This window comes from Haematobia irritans, chromosome 2 (genome assembly GCF_050003625.1).
Source record: "Haematobia irritans isolate KBUSLIRL chromosome 2, ASM5000362v1, whole genome shotgun sequence".
Lineage (NCBI taxonomy): Eukaryota > Metazoa > Arthropoda > Insecta > Diptera > Muscidae > Haematobia > Haematobia irritans.
The window spans coordinates 220,074,851-220,090,142 of record NC_134398.1 but is presented as its reverse complement, the minus strand read 5'-3'; the positions used below and the strand labels follow the sequence as shown (position 1 = coordinate 220,090,142).

Sequence of the window (15,292 nt, the reverse complement as noted above, 5' to 3'; positions counted from 1 at the left end):
TGTTTGGTATTTTTTTGGTAAGATATTCACCAAAGTTTAGTAGATTATTTTTGGCTCAAGCGTAAATTGCTCTAACGTGTCAATAATACAGTTTTGCATGTATTTTTTATGGGAAAAATTTCAACACTCGATAATATGGGCCCAACGATAATTTCGTTAGCAAAAATAGCTATATATATCTTGTCGGTAGATGTAATTTTCACTAGGAAATAGCATATAAAGACCCAAAATAAGTTATCTGCCCCACCAGATGTGATTTTACGACTGCGATAATACCAATTCCCTTCATATTCTTGTACAACAAGCTCGTATAATAGCAAGTCCTGGTATGTGAGCATATTATGACGCTACCAATATACACCGATGTGGAGCTATAAGAAAAAAAACTCGTATAAAATTGTAATAATATGTAAAAAGAATTGTTTTTGGAATATTTTTTGTTTATTTAATTATTTTATTAATTCATTCAGTCTATATATTTCAAAAACTGTCTTACCCACACTAAATCGCAAAATTGGCTGCGTGGCGTACTACGCTTTAATTTAGTTACACTATAGACAGGGTTATTTGTATTTTAGATTAACTTAATTTAAATTCGCTCCTACCTTTTATTTAATTAAAGATGTGTGACGTGCTTAGATTTAGTTAAAACATTGAGAGAATACATCGAAGTCTCCAATTGCAAGTGATAAGATAAATCCGTGTTACCATTAGGGTAGCATAAAAACACAAGCGACTAGTGCCAATTGACCTTAATTACCCATATTGAGGTTATGTGGTAGAGACAAGGTTGAGAAAAATATTTTTTCTGCTCGAGAAAAATTTCACCCTTGAAAAATGAAGTTACACATCCTCTTTATGGTATGTTGCGTTTTAGCCACATACATTGTATCGCCTTCGTCGGCTTCTTCATTCGAAGATAGTGACTTTGCGGAATTCGAAGACTTCGATAGTGATGATGAATTTGTCGAGGTTCCAGTTGTTGGATCCAATTCGAAAGAAGTTCCAGTCACCGTCAAAGAAAAAGAACAAGTAAAGATAGTACCGGCCCAGGATGATGAGGAGGATGGTATAGTAGAAGATGAGGATGAGTTCTTCAAAGACGATGAAGAATTTGAGGGCTTTGATGGCGATAGTGATAGTAAAGAGACCGTGGGCAAAAAGGCTCCGGAACCTAAATTGACGGTAGCCAAAATTCCTATGCATTTCAGGTAGGTTGAAAAATAGAAGAGATTTGCCCTCAATTAGCCAATGGCTATGTGATGGTGGACATAATATTTTATAAGATCTTATACACAACGGAAAATTGATTTTATTTAAATTGTAAATTAGCCATTTAATTTATTCAAAATGCGTTTCGGTCATTTCATTTCGTATGATTAATCGGATGGTTTAGCTATTTGGTACGCTTTTTACTTCTTAGTAATTCTTTGGTTTAATATGAATAATTGATTTGGAGGTGAGGCCCACTGTACCTTTGCTCCATTTTTGGACTATATACATATTCGTTTTATCAAATTCTATGTCCGTTTAGCAAATCTCATAGCATTGTTATTTATTCTCAATTTATAACTATCTTTCCTTTGCAGAACTCATTGGGATTCCTATTGGATGGAAATGCTTATGTTAGCCGGTCTCTTGGTTTATTTCACAAACTTCTTCGCTGGTAAAGCTAAAAACGCCAAACTAGCCCATTTGTGGTACACCACCCACAAAGGTCTGCTCGATGACAATTTTGTGCTGGTGGGTGACGATGGCAAAGTGGATAATGAAAATCCAGGCCTGATGAAAGAAAGTGAAAGCCTATATACATTATGGTGCTCTGGTCGAACCTGTTGTGAGGGCATGTTGGTAGAGCTGAAAATGATTAAACGCCAAGACTTGGTATCATTAGTTGCGGGTCTAATGCGACCCCAACAAGATCAATTGCACATTAAAGTTGATCTGACCCGTGGTGTAATGGATCCATTTGTATTCTGTGTGGGAACTAAGAAGACAATTACAAAATCCTTTAAGGAATATGCCGATTTGGTAGGTTGCCAAAACTTTATATAAGGACAATTTTTTTTTTAACATGTGTTTCTTGTCTTTTTCATTATAGAGCAAATATTGTACTCTAGTCAGTAAACCGGAGACACGTTATAATGTCCCATCTGGTTTTAGTGTACTTTCGGAAATCCCCGAAGCCACCTCTGCCATACTTGAGAATCGTATTATAACGGCCCTAAGTAGATATCAACAATACATAGACTATATTCATATCTCCGACCAATACAGTGGTCCCATACAACAAGAAGATGCCAATAATTTAAAACAACCTGAAACCAAACCAGTACTTATGGCTGGCTTTAACTTACCTAAGAATGGAGACATGGAATCTGTTAAGCCATTATTGATACTCATTTTTTATTTAATGGAACGTCTTAAAGTTTATCGTTTATCCAAAGAGGTAAGAACAATGAAACGATAGCAGGAACAGAAAAAAACTAATTGGACAAATATTTTTTATTTGCATTTTTTAGGGTCAACAAAAGGCCGAAAAGAATCGTAGTCGTGTCGAAGAAGAATTCTTGAAGAGCACCCATGCTGCTAGGGCCGAAGCTGCTGCCCAACGCCGTGAAGATAAACGTAAACAGGAGAAAGAACGTATAATGGCCGAGGATGATCCAGAAAAGCAGCGCCGTTGGGAGGCTAAAGAGCAAAAACGTCAAGCCAAAAAGAAACCGAAGATGAAACGTTTGGCTGTCAAGGCTCTTTAAATTCCATTTCTTTATCAATCTTAACGTCGTTCCTCTTTCTCTCCCCCATATAGACTATATATTCATGTAATCCATTTGATTTAGTCCCATCCCATTTCGAATGACTTTTGCCATATTTAATTTTTTTTTCTTTATTCATCTTAAGACCGGTATTCAGGAATGTTTTGATTTGCAAGACACATTTATATTTATATTTCAACTTGTGTGGGATGATGTGAAATGAAAGGAAAGTAAAATAAACTATTTATGCTTATAATTTAGAAATTCCGATGCGATCTTAATTTTTCGTTTGGAAGCAATTCTCATTGGACATATAGGCTATGTGATTGCGTAGGGTTTTTATTTGCTTCTGGGCAGAATCGAAGCTGTACGACAGGGTATTCAATTGGCCTTGCATTTCACGTATGACACATTCTCGATCACTCACAGATAAACTGGCTGTGGCCCTACATTGGGCTAATTGCTTTTCCAAACAATTAATATGTTCTTGAAGTTTTTCTTTGATTATTTCATTGCGTTCATTGGTTCGTGCAATAATCTTTGCGGACTCCGAGCGTAGACAATTCAAATCGTCTTGTGTTTGTTTCAATTGCTCGCAAAATAAATCACGTTGCTTTTGCATTTCTTCAAAGTTCTTTTTGGTCTTTTCCAAATCTTGTTGACACTTCTGTAGCTGCGACTTAGAATCATCACCAGCCTGCCGTTTATTTTGACCTGATGAACTTTTGAAATTCTTCAACTCTTTACAAACGATGGACAATTTATTTTCCAAATCTTCTTTTTGTTTACAAAGTTTTGCCACTTTGATTTGTTCATTCTCCAGAAGTTTGGGATATTGTAATAATTCGTTGAGTTTCTCTTGAAATTTGCATCGTATATCTTTGATTTCCAAATTTATTTGTTTCTCTATACGTTTGTTACACATATTCAATTTTTCAATTATGGCACACTGTTCTTCCACCTTCTGTTGGGCTGTTAGATATTTTTTGCGATAATCATCCAGTTGACTTGATTGTTCTTTCATCAAGCATTTGAATTCGATTTGTTCCTCTTTCAGATCATTAACACGACTTGTGAGTAATTTTATTTCGGCAGAATCGGCCGATCCACCTGAGCCACAATTCGATTTGACTCTAAAATAAAAGAGACAACAAATATGTGTTTTTTTCTAATGGCGATTTCGATTGGGAAAAAAGATGCAACATTCTAGAAATTGATTGCAAAATATAAAGGACAATGTCATGGATTTTGCATCCTGAAACCCTCACAATATTATGAATATACAATAACTTTGGAATGACACTATCATTTGGGCGAAAATACAATGAGGGACAAAATAGTGTAAAACCAAGACAACATATTTTTTGCGAAACGAAAACGCCCTAAGATTGTTATCTTTCTCAACAAGATCGGAAATTTAAAATTTCTACATATGGCTACTACATCGGATTCTAGATTTATAAGAACAATTTTTCTTTGAGTTTTAGAGGAATCTTAAATTCTGTAGATTTTTATCCCCATTATTGGAATGAGTAGGAGAAGAAAAATCTGGAAATTTTACCTTCTATCCCCTCAAGAAATCAAATTGGGAGATTTCTCTATATGGGGGCTATAGCAAAACATGGACCGACACACCTTCTATTCGACACACCTATTGGTGATCCTAAAATACCTCCAGATTTATAATTACATGCAAATCGGAGAAATACTACGGTTCCTAGAAGCCCAAGGCCAAAAATCGGGGTTCGGTTTATATAGGGACTATATCAAAACCTGGATTAATATAACCCATCTTCGAACCTTCCTGCTGACAAAAAATAAATTAGTGCCAAATTTCACTACGATAGTGCCGCTAGTGAATGCTGTAGGGTGATTACAACAGAAAGTCCGACATGGTTTAACGTCTTAGAATTAATCCCTGATCAAACACATGTTCTTTATATAGTAGGAAATCGGTATTTGTATGTGTTTTAAAAAACGAATGGTAAACTTATTATGCCCCCATCACTATTCACTATGGTGGTGGATAATACCTACGAGGTATAATGAAAATATCAAAGGCTGTATAAAATCTTTATATGTGTTTTAGCCCGCCCCATAATCGCATGTAGCTTTCCAGCCCGGTATACATCTCATTGTTATGAATTTATTTTGGGAGTAAAAAGTTTTCGTTAACAAAAGTAGCTATCGATTTCTTCTTGGTACCGGGAAGCAATACTAGCATAAAGGGTTTCAGTATAAATTCTTAAAAAAAGATGATTTTTAAACTGCATTACCTATCTTCCCCAAATTGTGAAAAAAAATCAACAACAAAACAAGTAAGGAAAGTCTAAAGTCGGGCGGGGCCGACTATATTATACCCTGCACCACTTTGTAGATCTAAATTTTCGATACCATATCACATCCTATATATAAAGGTTTGTCCCAAATACATACATTTAAATATCACTCGATTTGGACAGAATTTGATAGACTTTTACAAAACCTATAGACTCAAAATTTAAGTTGGCTAATGCACTAGGGTGGAACACAATTTTAGTAAAAAAAAAAAAAAAAATATGGGAAACATTTAAATCTGAAGCAATTTTAAAGAAACTTCGCAAAAGTTTATTTATGATTTATCGCTCGATATATATGTATTAGAAGTTTAGGAAAATTAGAGTCATTTTTACAACTTTTCGACTAAGAAGTGGCGACTTTACAAGGAAAATGTTGGTATTTTGACCATTTTTGTCGAAATCAGAAAAACATATATATGGGAGCTATATCTAAATCTGAACCGATTTCAACCAAATTTGGCACGCATAGCTACAATGCTAATTCTACTACCTGTGTAAAATTTCAACTAAATCGGAGTTAAAAATTGGCCTCTACGGTCATATGAGTGTAAATCGGGCGAAAGCTATATATGGGAGCTATATATAAATCTGAACCGATTTCAACCAAATTTGGCACGCATAGCTACAATGCTAATTCTACTCCCTGTGCAAAATTTCAACTAAATCGGAGCAAAAAATTGGCCTCTGTGGTCATTTGAGTGTAAATCGGGCGAAAGCTATATATGGGAGCTATATCTAAATCTGAACCGATTTCAACCAAATTTGGCACGCATAGCTTGATGCTAATTCTACTCCCTGTGCAAAATTTCAACTAAATCGGAGCAAAAAATTGGCCTCTGTGGGCAAATGAGTGTAAATCGGGCGAAAGCTATATTTGGGAGCTATATCTAAATCTGAACCGATTTGGCTGATATTTTGCAAGTTTTTCGAGACTCATAAAATATTCGGATGTACGGAATTTGAGGAAGATCGCTGTATATACACGCCAATTATGACCAGATCGTTGAAAAATATATATGGCAGCTATATCTAAATCTGAACCGATTTTTCCAAAATCAATAGGGATCGTCTTTGAGCCGAAACAGGACCCTGTACCAAATTTTAGGACAATCGGACTAAAACTGCGAGCTGTACTTTGCACACAAAAATACATCAACAGACAGACAGACGGACAGACAGACAGACGGACATCGCTAAATCGACTCAGAATTTAATTCTAAGACGATCGGTATACTAAACGATGGGTCTCAGACTTTTCCTTCTTGGCGTTACATACAAATGCACAAATTTCTTATACCCTGTACCACAGTAGTGGTGAAGGGTATAAATATGGAACTAGCGCTGTCCTGAGTATATATGTACTTCCAATGGACAGTTTCGCAATGCAAGTCTAGTATGCACCTAAGCGAAATTCCATAAGAAATGCATTGGCACTTTTGCAAAAGTCCGGTATGCACCACTCAGGAAATTTCTGCTATCCGTTAGAAATGCAATGCTAAATTTTCTTCTGAAATTTCTGTGAAGAGATGTTATCGTTTGTGAACATTCTGCTCTCATAAGAGCTATAACCCGATATGCAATTCTATCGAAAATTTCATTTTCGTGCTAATAAAATTGTTTTGCCACGTATTTCTTGAGAGCAAAATGTAAATCGATAATAACGTCTCACCGAATTTTCGTTAGCAAATATATAGATAGCAATGCATTTCTTATGGGTAGCCGAAATTTCGGCTAGAGGTGTATACCGGCCTTATATGAGGTACTTAGAAACTTTATTATCGACATACAACAGGATTTTTTTTCTTTCACATAAACTCCAACAGGGATTGTTTGATGCGTCTTAGATACTATAAGTTTTTCCGGATGGAATGTCTGTGTTTGTAAAGAATCTTATAGGCCTTGTAGGAAGTACATATAAACTGTAGTATCGACATATAACATGCATTTTTTTCAAATAAGCTCCGAAAAGAATTGTTTGATGCGTCTTAGAGACTATAAGTTTTTCCGGACGGAATGTATGTGTCCAATCGATACGACAATTCGTTGATGACTAAATAATCGGTAAATATGTTATCGATCCCATAAAAATTCAGCAGTATCGACTATGCCTTCGGACTTAACTTATAATGTGGCCAATATATGGGATATGTTCGACACGACCACTGTCGTCCGGATAAACTTATAGTCTGCAAGGCGCATGAGAGAGATTCGAACAATCGATAATATCGTGTTAACGAAAATAATTCTATACCAACAATTTCTTTTTAATTTTTTATTTTACCAATAACACAGTTTTGCAATGTATTTCTTGAGAGAGCAAAATGTTAATAATCGATAATAACGGTTCATGGAATTATCGTTACAAAATATATAACAATGCATTTCTTACGCGCTTTACAAACTATCAGATATTCCGGACGACAGTGCTCGTGTCGAACATATCCCATATATTGTGCACATAATCAGTTAAGTCCGAAGGCATAATCGATACTGCTGCATGTTTATGGGATCGATAACACATTTACCGATTATTTAGTCATCGCCGACAAGTCGTATCGATCCGACACACTGTAAGATTCTTTACAAACACCGACATTCCGTCCGGAATAACTAATAGTCTGTAATGCGCTTTATGGGTAGCGGAAATTTCGGTTAGAGGTACACACCGGCCTTATAGGAAGTACATTGCAACTGCATTATTCTTCTTTTAATAATTCATTCTTTTAATAAATTTTTATTTACCTTTGAGTAATTTCCTTCAATTCAGCTTCCTTTTTTGTGAACTCATTCAGAAGATATGTGTAATTATCCTTCAACTCATCGAATTGACGCGTTTTTGTTGAAGGACATGAAGTAGGTGGAGCAGTAGAACATGCAGAATGAGCTGAATGAGATTTTCGTTTGCTTTTGCCCTTCCGCTCATGTTGGGAAATCTCCTCATTTAATTTATTTATAGTCTTTTGCATACTTTTCATTTTTTGCTTTAGCTTACACATGGTAGACTCTTCGCATGCATGAGATTTGGTCCTGTTCTTATTGTCGCCTCCACTACAAGCAGTTGTGTAAGATTGTAAAGTCGCCATAATTTCATTCATTAATTTCTGTTGCTCGCAATACTCTTTTTCATCTCCATAAGAACACGACTTTTCTATGTCGCTTGTAGTATCACCACCAGAAGCTCTCCATGCACGCTTTCGACTTTTAGAGTTTATTCCCATGGAAGTTGGTCCTTGTATCTGCTCACAAATCAGAGTTAAGGGAGGCATTTGTTTCTCAATAAATGGTTGGACCAATTCTATTTCTTTATAATGTCTATGCGAACCAAAATTCTGCAAACGCATAGCCTTTTTAGCAAGACAATTGAGTTTTTTGGTTTCCTGTTCCATGCATTTATAGAGTTCTTTTAGGCGATTTTCATCACATTTGGTAAGACAGGATTTGCACTCAATTTCGGCGATATTGGATTTTATTTCTTTTATGGTGGTATTTTGACAACGAATTTCTTTTTCTAGCCTTTTGTATTCCTTATAGTTGCGTGCTCTTTCTGGGTCATCCGAAGAACCCAACTTGGAATAATCCTCACCTTCTTCATCTTCCTCGATAGCTAGAAGCGCTGCGAGTTCCTCTTCGGCAGGGCTCATCTCATGGGTACTGAGACCTTCAATTTGCTCCTCTGTGATAGTTTCTTCGGGAACAGTTGATGGGGCCTCGGTTATTTCTTCTACAGCCTCCTGATTTTGTTCGCTAGCCATTTTTTGTTTTTTTTTTTTCTTTATTTAAATTTCAACTAAAAATTTAGAGATTTTTTACAATTTAAAAAAAAAAAATTAATTGTTATAGCTTGACAAAATATCTTTGGAAGACTTGATAATTTTTTTTAAGTTTGTATTAGCAAAGTGATTTTGAGGCGTTCACCAAAAAACATGTAATGCCCGGAAATTCCTTGAAGCATCATTATCAATAGATTACATAACAAATATTTGGCAAATTTATACTCTAGACACGCAAACGAAATTTCCGTTGATATACCGAAATTTCTTTAAGGAAATAAAAGGTCGCCCCGACGAAAATTTTGCTAGAAAAAGTGAAATTTCGGTTGCGTTACCCATAAGATATACATTGCTATATATTTGCTAAGGTTATTATCGATTTTTTACATTTTGCTCTCATAAGTAACACAGTGTAAAACTGTATTATCGGCACGCAAGTGAAATTTCCACTAGAGGGACATAGCGGTATTTAATAAATACTATCTATGAATTTTGACAACGAATTTTGCTGGACCCAAGGCTAACGATTGTTTATAGTTTCTTCCATAAAAATGTGTGGAAAAACTGCCTTATTGGCAAAACCGAAATTTTCGGTAAAACCCAGTATGCAATTCCTCTGAAATTTTCGTTACCCATAAAGTCGGGTATGCAGCTCTAACGAAATTTCCGCTATCCATAAGAAATGTCTTGCTACTTTTGCTAGCGAAATTTTTGTAAGAACGATGTTATCTATTGTTTTTATTTTATTCCCATAAGTAATAAATGTCAAAGCTTCCGTACCGACACGTAAAAGAAGTTTTCGAACTTGAGAACGATTGTATCGATTTTTTTGTTTTGTTCCCATAAGAAATAAATGACAAACCCAGCGTACCGACACGTAAAACTTATTTTCGTAAGAGCTTCATAGCGGGCTTGAGATAGGGTAACGAAAGTCCCCTTGGATTTATCGACACTACATTACATTTTGATTACATGACAAAACTGCCTTATTGACATGGAACAGGAATTTTCGAAATTGAGGGCTGCATAACGGACTTATAGGAGCCACCGAGCTTTAAGACCGTTATGAAAATTCGAGCTTAAATAACAGAAAATTTTCGCATAAGGAAATTAAATTGTTTTAAAACTGACAGTAGATAACACCATGCACCGTGAGTTGGCCTAGCAACAATGTTCTTTGGGCCAGTATACCCCTTGGACTTATAGGAGCAACCGAGCTTTAAGATAGAGGAGTGCACGTGACACGAAATTGTCGTGACTCACGAAAATTTTCGCGACTCACGCGTGAGTCGTGAGTCACGCTAAGGGAAACGGCTTGAGTGTGCGTGAGCGTGATTAACCAACCAAATGTCGTGCGTGAGCGTGATTCACGAAAATAATATCTTCGTGAGCGTGCGTGATTAACGAATTTCGGAAAAACACGCTCACGAAAATAATCCCGCTTACGAACATAAAATGCTTAGGAGTTGAATTCATTTATAATTTTTGTGATATCCTAGGTGTTAAGAGTTTTATAACGCTCTCGATTTTAATCATACTAATGTTTTCAGTCAGGTTCTGTTGGTAAATTACTCATAAAATTTTTCGTGAGTCACGACGTTTTTCGTGAGTCATGATATTTTTCGTGAGTCACGACATTTAAAAGATTTTCGTGCGTGAGTGTGCCTGAGTACAAATTTTCTTTTCGTGAGTGTGCGTGAGCGTGAGTCCTACCAAAAAATATCGTGCGTGAGCGTGCGTGAATAAGATTTCTCCGTCGTGAGTGTGCGTGAGCGTGAGCAAAATATTACTCACGTGCACACCTCTACTTTAAGACCCTTATGAAAATTCGATAACAGAAAATTTTCGCATACTGAAATTAAATTGTTTTAAAACTGACAGTAGATTCATTACCAATACTGTGGATAGCAAGAAAAATTATTAATTTATTATGGAAAGTAGAACAATTTCGCATACTGAACTATTTAAAAATTTTCCCCGATTTTTTAAGACTATCAGTAGATAACACCGTCTACATAGGCTTTCCCTAGCAAAATATCTATAGAACATTGAATCGGTATACACTTTTAGACTAAATTTCGATCATATTTCCAAAGTAGAGTTATATATCGATAACACCGTACGAATTTCTATACAGCCCCTAATAAGGTCTTGTTAATATTGCTGTTGCGTGTCAATAAGGCACTTACGCCCCGTACAACTTAAGGCCGCTGTGCACCTCCAATTTCTGCTACCCATAGGAAATACGTGGCGAAACTACGTTATTGGCCCTCAAACGAAATTTCTGCTAAAAGTGAATATGGTAAAAAATCAATAATATCGTCCTAATAAAATAATAAATACATAGTCTTCTGAGTAGCACAAACAGCAGATAGATAAGGCACTTACGCCCCGTACAACCTAAGGCCATTGTGCACCTCCAATTTCTGCTACCCATAAGAAATACGTGGCAAATCTACGTTATTGGCCCTCAAACGAAATTTCCGCTAAAAGTGAATATCGTAAAAAATCAATAATATCGTCCTAACAATAAATTTGGCTAGCAAAAGTAGAAAATAATAGATACATAATCTTCTGAGTAGCAGAAACAGTAGATAACAACGTGCAACGAGTCTTTATCTAACAACATACCCATAAATATCTTAGGTCGTATGTACTTGTAAAGATTTGAATTGTATGTCGTGTGATTTAATGGATGATAAAGAGTCGATAACAACGTTTGATGAAACGTGCAACGAGTCTTTATGCAACAACATATCCATAAATATCTTATGCGCTTTACAGACTATAAGTTATTCCGGACGGAATGTCGGTGTTTGTAAAGAATCTTACAGTGTGTCGGATCGATACGACTTGTCGGCGATGACTAAATAATCGGTAAATGTGTTATCGATCCCATAAACATGCAGCAGTATCGATTATGCCTTCGAACTTAACTTATAATGTGCACAATATATGGGATATGTTCGACACGAGCACTGTCGTCCGGAATAACTGATAGTCCATAAAGCGCATTATGTGATATGCACTTCTAAAGACTTTAATTGCATGTCATGCATGGTTGTCAGAGAGTCGATAACAACGTTTTCATGATTTTTTTATTGGGAACAGTTTCGAATAAAAAAATTTTCCCATTACTGGTAGGCTGTTTTCTAGATTTCATTTTCAAAACATATTCTTTTGTCATTTGGATAAATTATCATTGTATTTCTTGTCGTTATCGTTTGCCGTTTTGTCTCTGTGAAATTCGCAATAGGAATTTTTTTTTTACCAAATTTTGTATTCGTTTTATGTGATAAACTATCTTTCGCAATTGTGGCCAATGGAACGTAAAAGTCAAAATTTCAAATTTGTAGCCAAATTAAGCGAATCAAATGAAAAGGTTCATAATTTTGAAAGACCCTCATCGTGCCTAGTTTTATCTAATAATAGAACAGCCTTGGAAGATGATGCTCCTTCAAATGTCGAAGATCTTAAAATCAAAATAAGAACATCTCCTTGTAGTATTAAGTGTCCCAGTTATCAACATACGAGTTATGATGATATTTATGATGGAGGTGGCACCGAAACTTCATTGGGAAGTTGTGAAAGTGAATATAGCGAAACTATCAGCTCGAATGCTTTGGCATCAAAAAGGCATTTGAATACCAAATTACGCAATGAGTTGCTCAAATACAAAGAAGAATTGAAACAATATAAGGACACCGCCAAAGATTTGGAAAATAAATATTTAAAAATCAATTTAGAACTGGGAGAAATGCAACAGAAACATGATGCATTTATGGATCAACGTAATGGTGGTGAAGAGGAGAGCAACGGAGATGGTAACTCATGGTCAGGAAATAGTCGATCTAGTTCAGCTATATCTCTTGAACGGAAAAGCACACAAATTTTCCATCGTGGCAGTAGTTGTCGTCGAGTGGTTCCGAGTGAATCGCAACAACATTTCACCATGGGAAGGCGAGTTCATAGTTCGAGAACTTTTATTGAAAATGAAAACCAATCAAATGATGAACCCAAAAGATATCCTTTAAGAAGTAAGGAAAATATACCACCAAAGGATTTCCCATCAAATAGATGTAGAAATTATGACAAATCTCTCAAATCATCTCGTGAGAATATTACTTCGAGAGCGAGGAAATCGTTAGATGTTGATCTGCTGCAAACCACCATTGAGAATTTGGAAAGTGAAAAAGTGCAATATCGAAATATCATTGAACAACAACAAAATTCCCTTCACGATTATCATGAACGTTGCACAAAAGCTCAACGTGTTATGAAGTCACAACAAAACGAAATTGAAAAGCTCAATTCCAACAATCAACATTTGGAGTCCGAGCTCAATCGCGGCATAGAACAATTGCGACACAGAATTGAATCGAAAATACGAGAACTGTCGCAATTACCACAAATGATGCGTGAGGAACAATTGAAGAATGAAAAGATACTAAAGGAAAATATCCATCTTAGTGAACGTATACGCTCCATACAGAATGAAGCCAATCAAATGAAGAAAAAGATCGAGGAAATTAATCGCCGTAAGGCTACCACTATGGCTCGTTTGAAAACTGCCGAAAAAGATTTAAAAATATTCAAAAACTACAACATCGCGTTGAAACATGAAAAGCGCAAATTGAACGAAGATCTTCAAAAGCTTCGCGACCAAATGAGCACCATGGATTTATCCAATAAACGCAACATTAATCGACAAAGGGAACACAATGAGAAACAAAAGCGTGATCTGCAAAAACGTATATTTGAACTTGAAATGAAATTAAGTCGTAGTCAAACCTCAACCAGTAGTCTGGTTCAAGAACGTGACACCCTTATAGCCGAATTACAATCGCAGCTTAATACTTTGGTTCACAACTTTGAAGTATCCCAAAAGCATATACGCATTTTAAGACGTCACATTTACTCAATGTCTGGTGGTAATTCTCGTGATGCTGTTGCTCGTAATCGTGTCCTCGTTGAAACTGCTTGCTGAAAATCTTTTTATTACTGTCGTCATTTTTTTTGAGGACTTTAATTTTCTGTCAAATTTATTTCATGAAGAACATTTTAACACTTTTTGAGGAATTTAATTACTAGATTTTTTAATAGGTGCTATTTTTTCTTTATGAATTAAATTTAGTGGGAAGCTAAAGCTATTGTAAAATTAATTGTATTTATGAACACAGAGTTTTTTATCAAGGTTTTTAATTTCCATGGATATGTTCTTATCTCAGTGGGAAATAGAAACATATGTGGATAAATATGTCATAAAATTTTTGGTTTATATAAAGTAAAGCCTCAGCAATAAGAATTAATAAAAATTTAACTTTTCAATTCTTAAAATCATGGCAATTTTAGTTTTTGACTACGAAGCCCGATAACACAGTTCTGCTAGGTATTTCGTATGGAAACAAAATGTAAAACGAAATTTTCGTTAACAAATCTACACCCAGTATACCTCTCTAGGGGAAATTTCATTTCCTTGCCAATAACGCAGTTTACCATGTATTTCTTATGGGAGGAAATGGTAAAACGATCGATAATAATGGCTCATGGAATTTTCTTTGAGCTCGGTATGCAGCTCTCGCGAAAATTCCTTTTGCATTCCAATAAAACTGTTTTTCAATGTAATTTCCAAATTGTAAACAGTCGATAACAACTCCCCACGGAATTTTCGTTAGCAAACATACGGAATTTTCGTTAGCAAACATATAGCAATGCATTGTATGTACTTCTTATGGGAGAAAAATGTAAACAATCGATAACAACGTAACATGAAATTTTCGATAGCAAAACAAGTAAGGAAAGTCCAAAGTCGGGCTGGGCCGACTATATTATACCCTGCACCACTTTGTAGATCTAAATTTTCGATACCATATCACATCTGTCAAATGTGTTGGGTGCTATATATAAAGGTTTGTCCCAAATACATACATTTAAATATCACTCGATTTGGACAGAATTTGATAGACTTTTACAAAATCTATAGACTCAAAATTTAAGTCGGCTAATGGACTAGGGTGGAACACAATGTTAGTAAAAACCAGTAAGGAAAGTCTAAAGTCGGGCGGGGCCGACTATATTATACCCTGCACCACTTTGTAGATCTAAATTTTCGATACCATATCACATCCGTCAAATGTGTTGGGGGCTATATATAAAGGTTTGTCCCAAATACATACATTTAAATATCACTCGATCTGAACAGAATTTGATAGACTTCTACAAAATCTATAGACTCAAAATTTAAGTCGGCTAATGCACTAGGGTGGAACACAATGTTAGTAAAAAAATATGGGAAACGTTTAAATCTGAAGCAATTTTAAGGAAACTTCGAAAAAGTTTATTTATGATTTATCGCTCGATATATATGTATTAGAAGTTTAGGAAAATTAGAGTCATTTTTACAACTTTTCGACTAAGCAGTGGC

General features: G+C 35.5%; 3 protein-coding genes across 3 annotated transcripts; 2 read left to right on the top strand and 1 right to left on the bottom strand.

Moving 5' to 3' along the window:
* Nucleotides 1-613: 613 nt before the first annotated feature.
* On the top strand, nt 614-3,023 carry LOC142227130 (PAT complex subunit CCDC47). The gene is made up of 4 exons (XM_075297479.1): nt 614-1,211; nt 1,590-2,031; nt 2,102-2,449; nt 2,523-3,023. Exons 1-4 carry the CDS (start codon nt 838-840, stop codon nt 2,757-2,759), a joined length of 1,401 nt encoding a protein of 466 aa, XP_075153594.1. The 5' UTR covers nt 614-837; the 3' UTR covers nt 2,760-3,023.
* On the bottom strand, nt 2,875-8,962 carry LOC142227129 (uncharacterized). The gene is made up of 2 exons (XM_075297478.1): nt 7,841-8,962; nt 2,875-3,892 (listed from the first exon to the last, which is right to left on the bottom strand). Exons 1-2 carry the CDS (start codon nt 8,848-8,850, stop codon nt 3,037-3,039), a joined length of 1,866 nt encoding a protein of 621 aa, XP_075153593.1. The 5' UTR covers nt 8,851-8,962; the 3' UTR covers nt 2,875-3,036.
* A 3,072-nt stretch (nt 8,963-12,034) lies between these two features.
* On the top strand, nt 12,035-14,205 carry LOC142227126 (uncharacterized). The gene has a single exon (XM_075297475.1). It carries the CDS (start codon nt 12,191-12,193, stop codon nt 13,853-13,855), a length of 1,665 nt encoding a protein of 554 aa, XP_075153590.1. The 5' UTR covers nt 12,035-12,190; the 3' UTR covers nt 13,856-14,205.
* Nucleotides 14,206-15,292: the final 1,087 nt, after the last annotated feature.

Coding starts and splice junctions, on each gene's coding strand:
- LOC142227130 (XM_075297479.1), top strand. CDS start 838: ATGAAGTTACACATCCTCTTTATGGTATGTTGCGTTTTAGCCACATAC. Junction 2,032..2,101: donor TTAAGGAATATGCCGATTTG/GTAGGTTGCCAA, acceptor TTTTCATTATAG/AGCAAATATTGTACTCTAGT. Junction 2,450..2,522: donor TTTATCGTTTATCCAAAGAG/GTAAGAACAATG, acceptor TGCATTTTTTAG/GGTCAACAAAAGGCCGAAAA.
- LOC142227129 (XM_075297478.1), bottom strand. CDS start 8,850: ATGGCTAGCGAACAAAATCAGGAGGCTGTAGAAGAAATAACCGAGGCC. Junction 3,893..7,840: donor TTGAAGGAAATTACTCAAAG/GTAAATAAAAAT, acceptor CTTTTATTTTAG/AGTCAAATCGAATTGTGGCT.
- LOC142227126 (XM_075297475.1), top strand. CDS start 12,191: ATGGAACGTAAAAGTCAAAATTTCAAATTTGTAGCCAAATTAAGCGAA.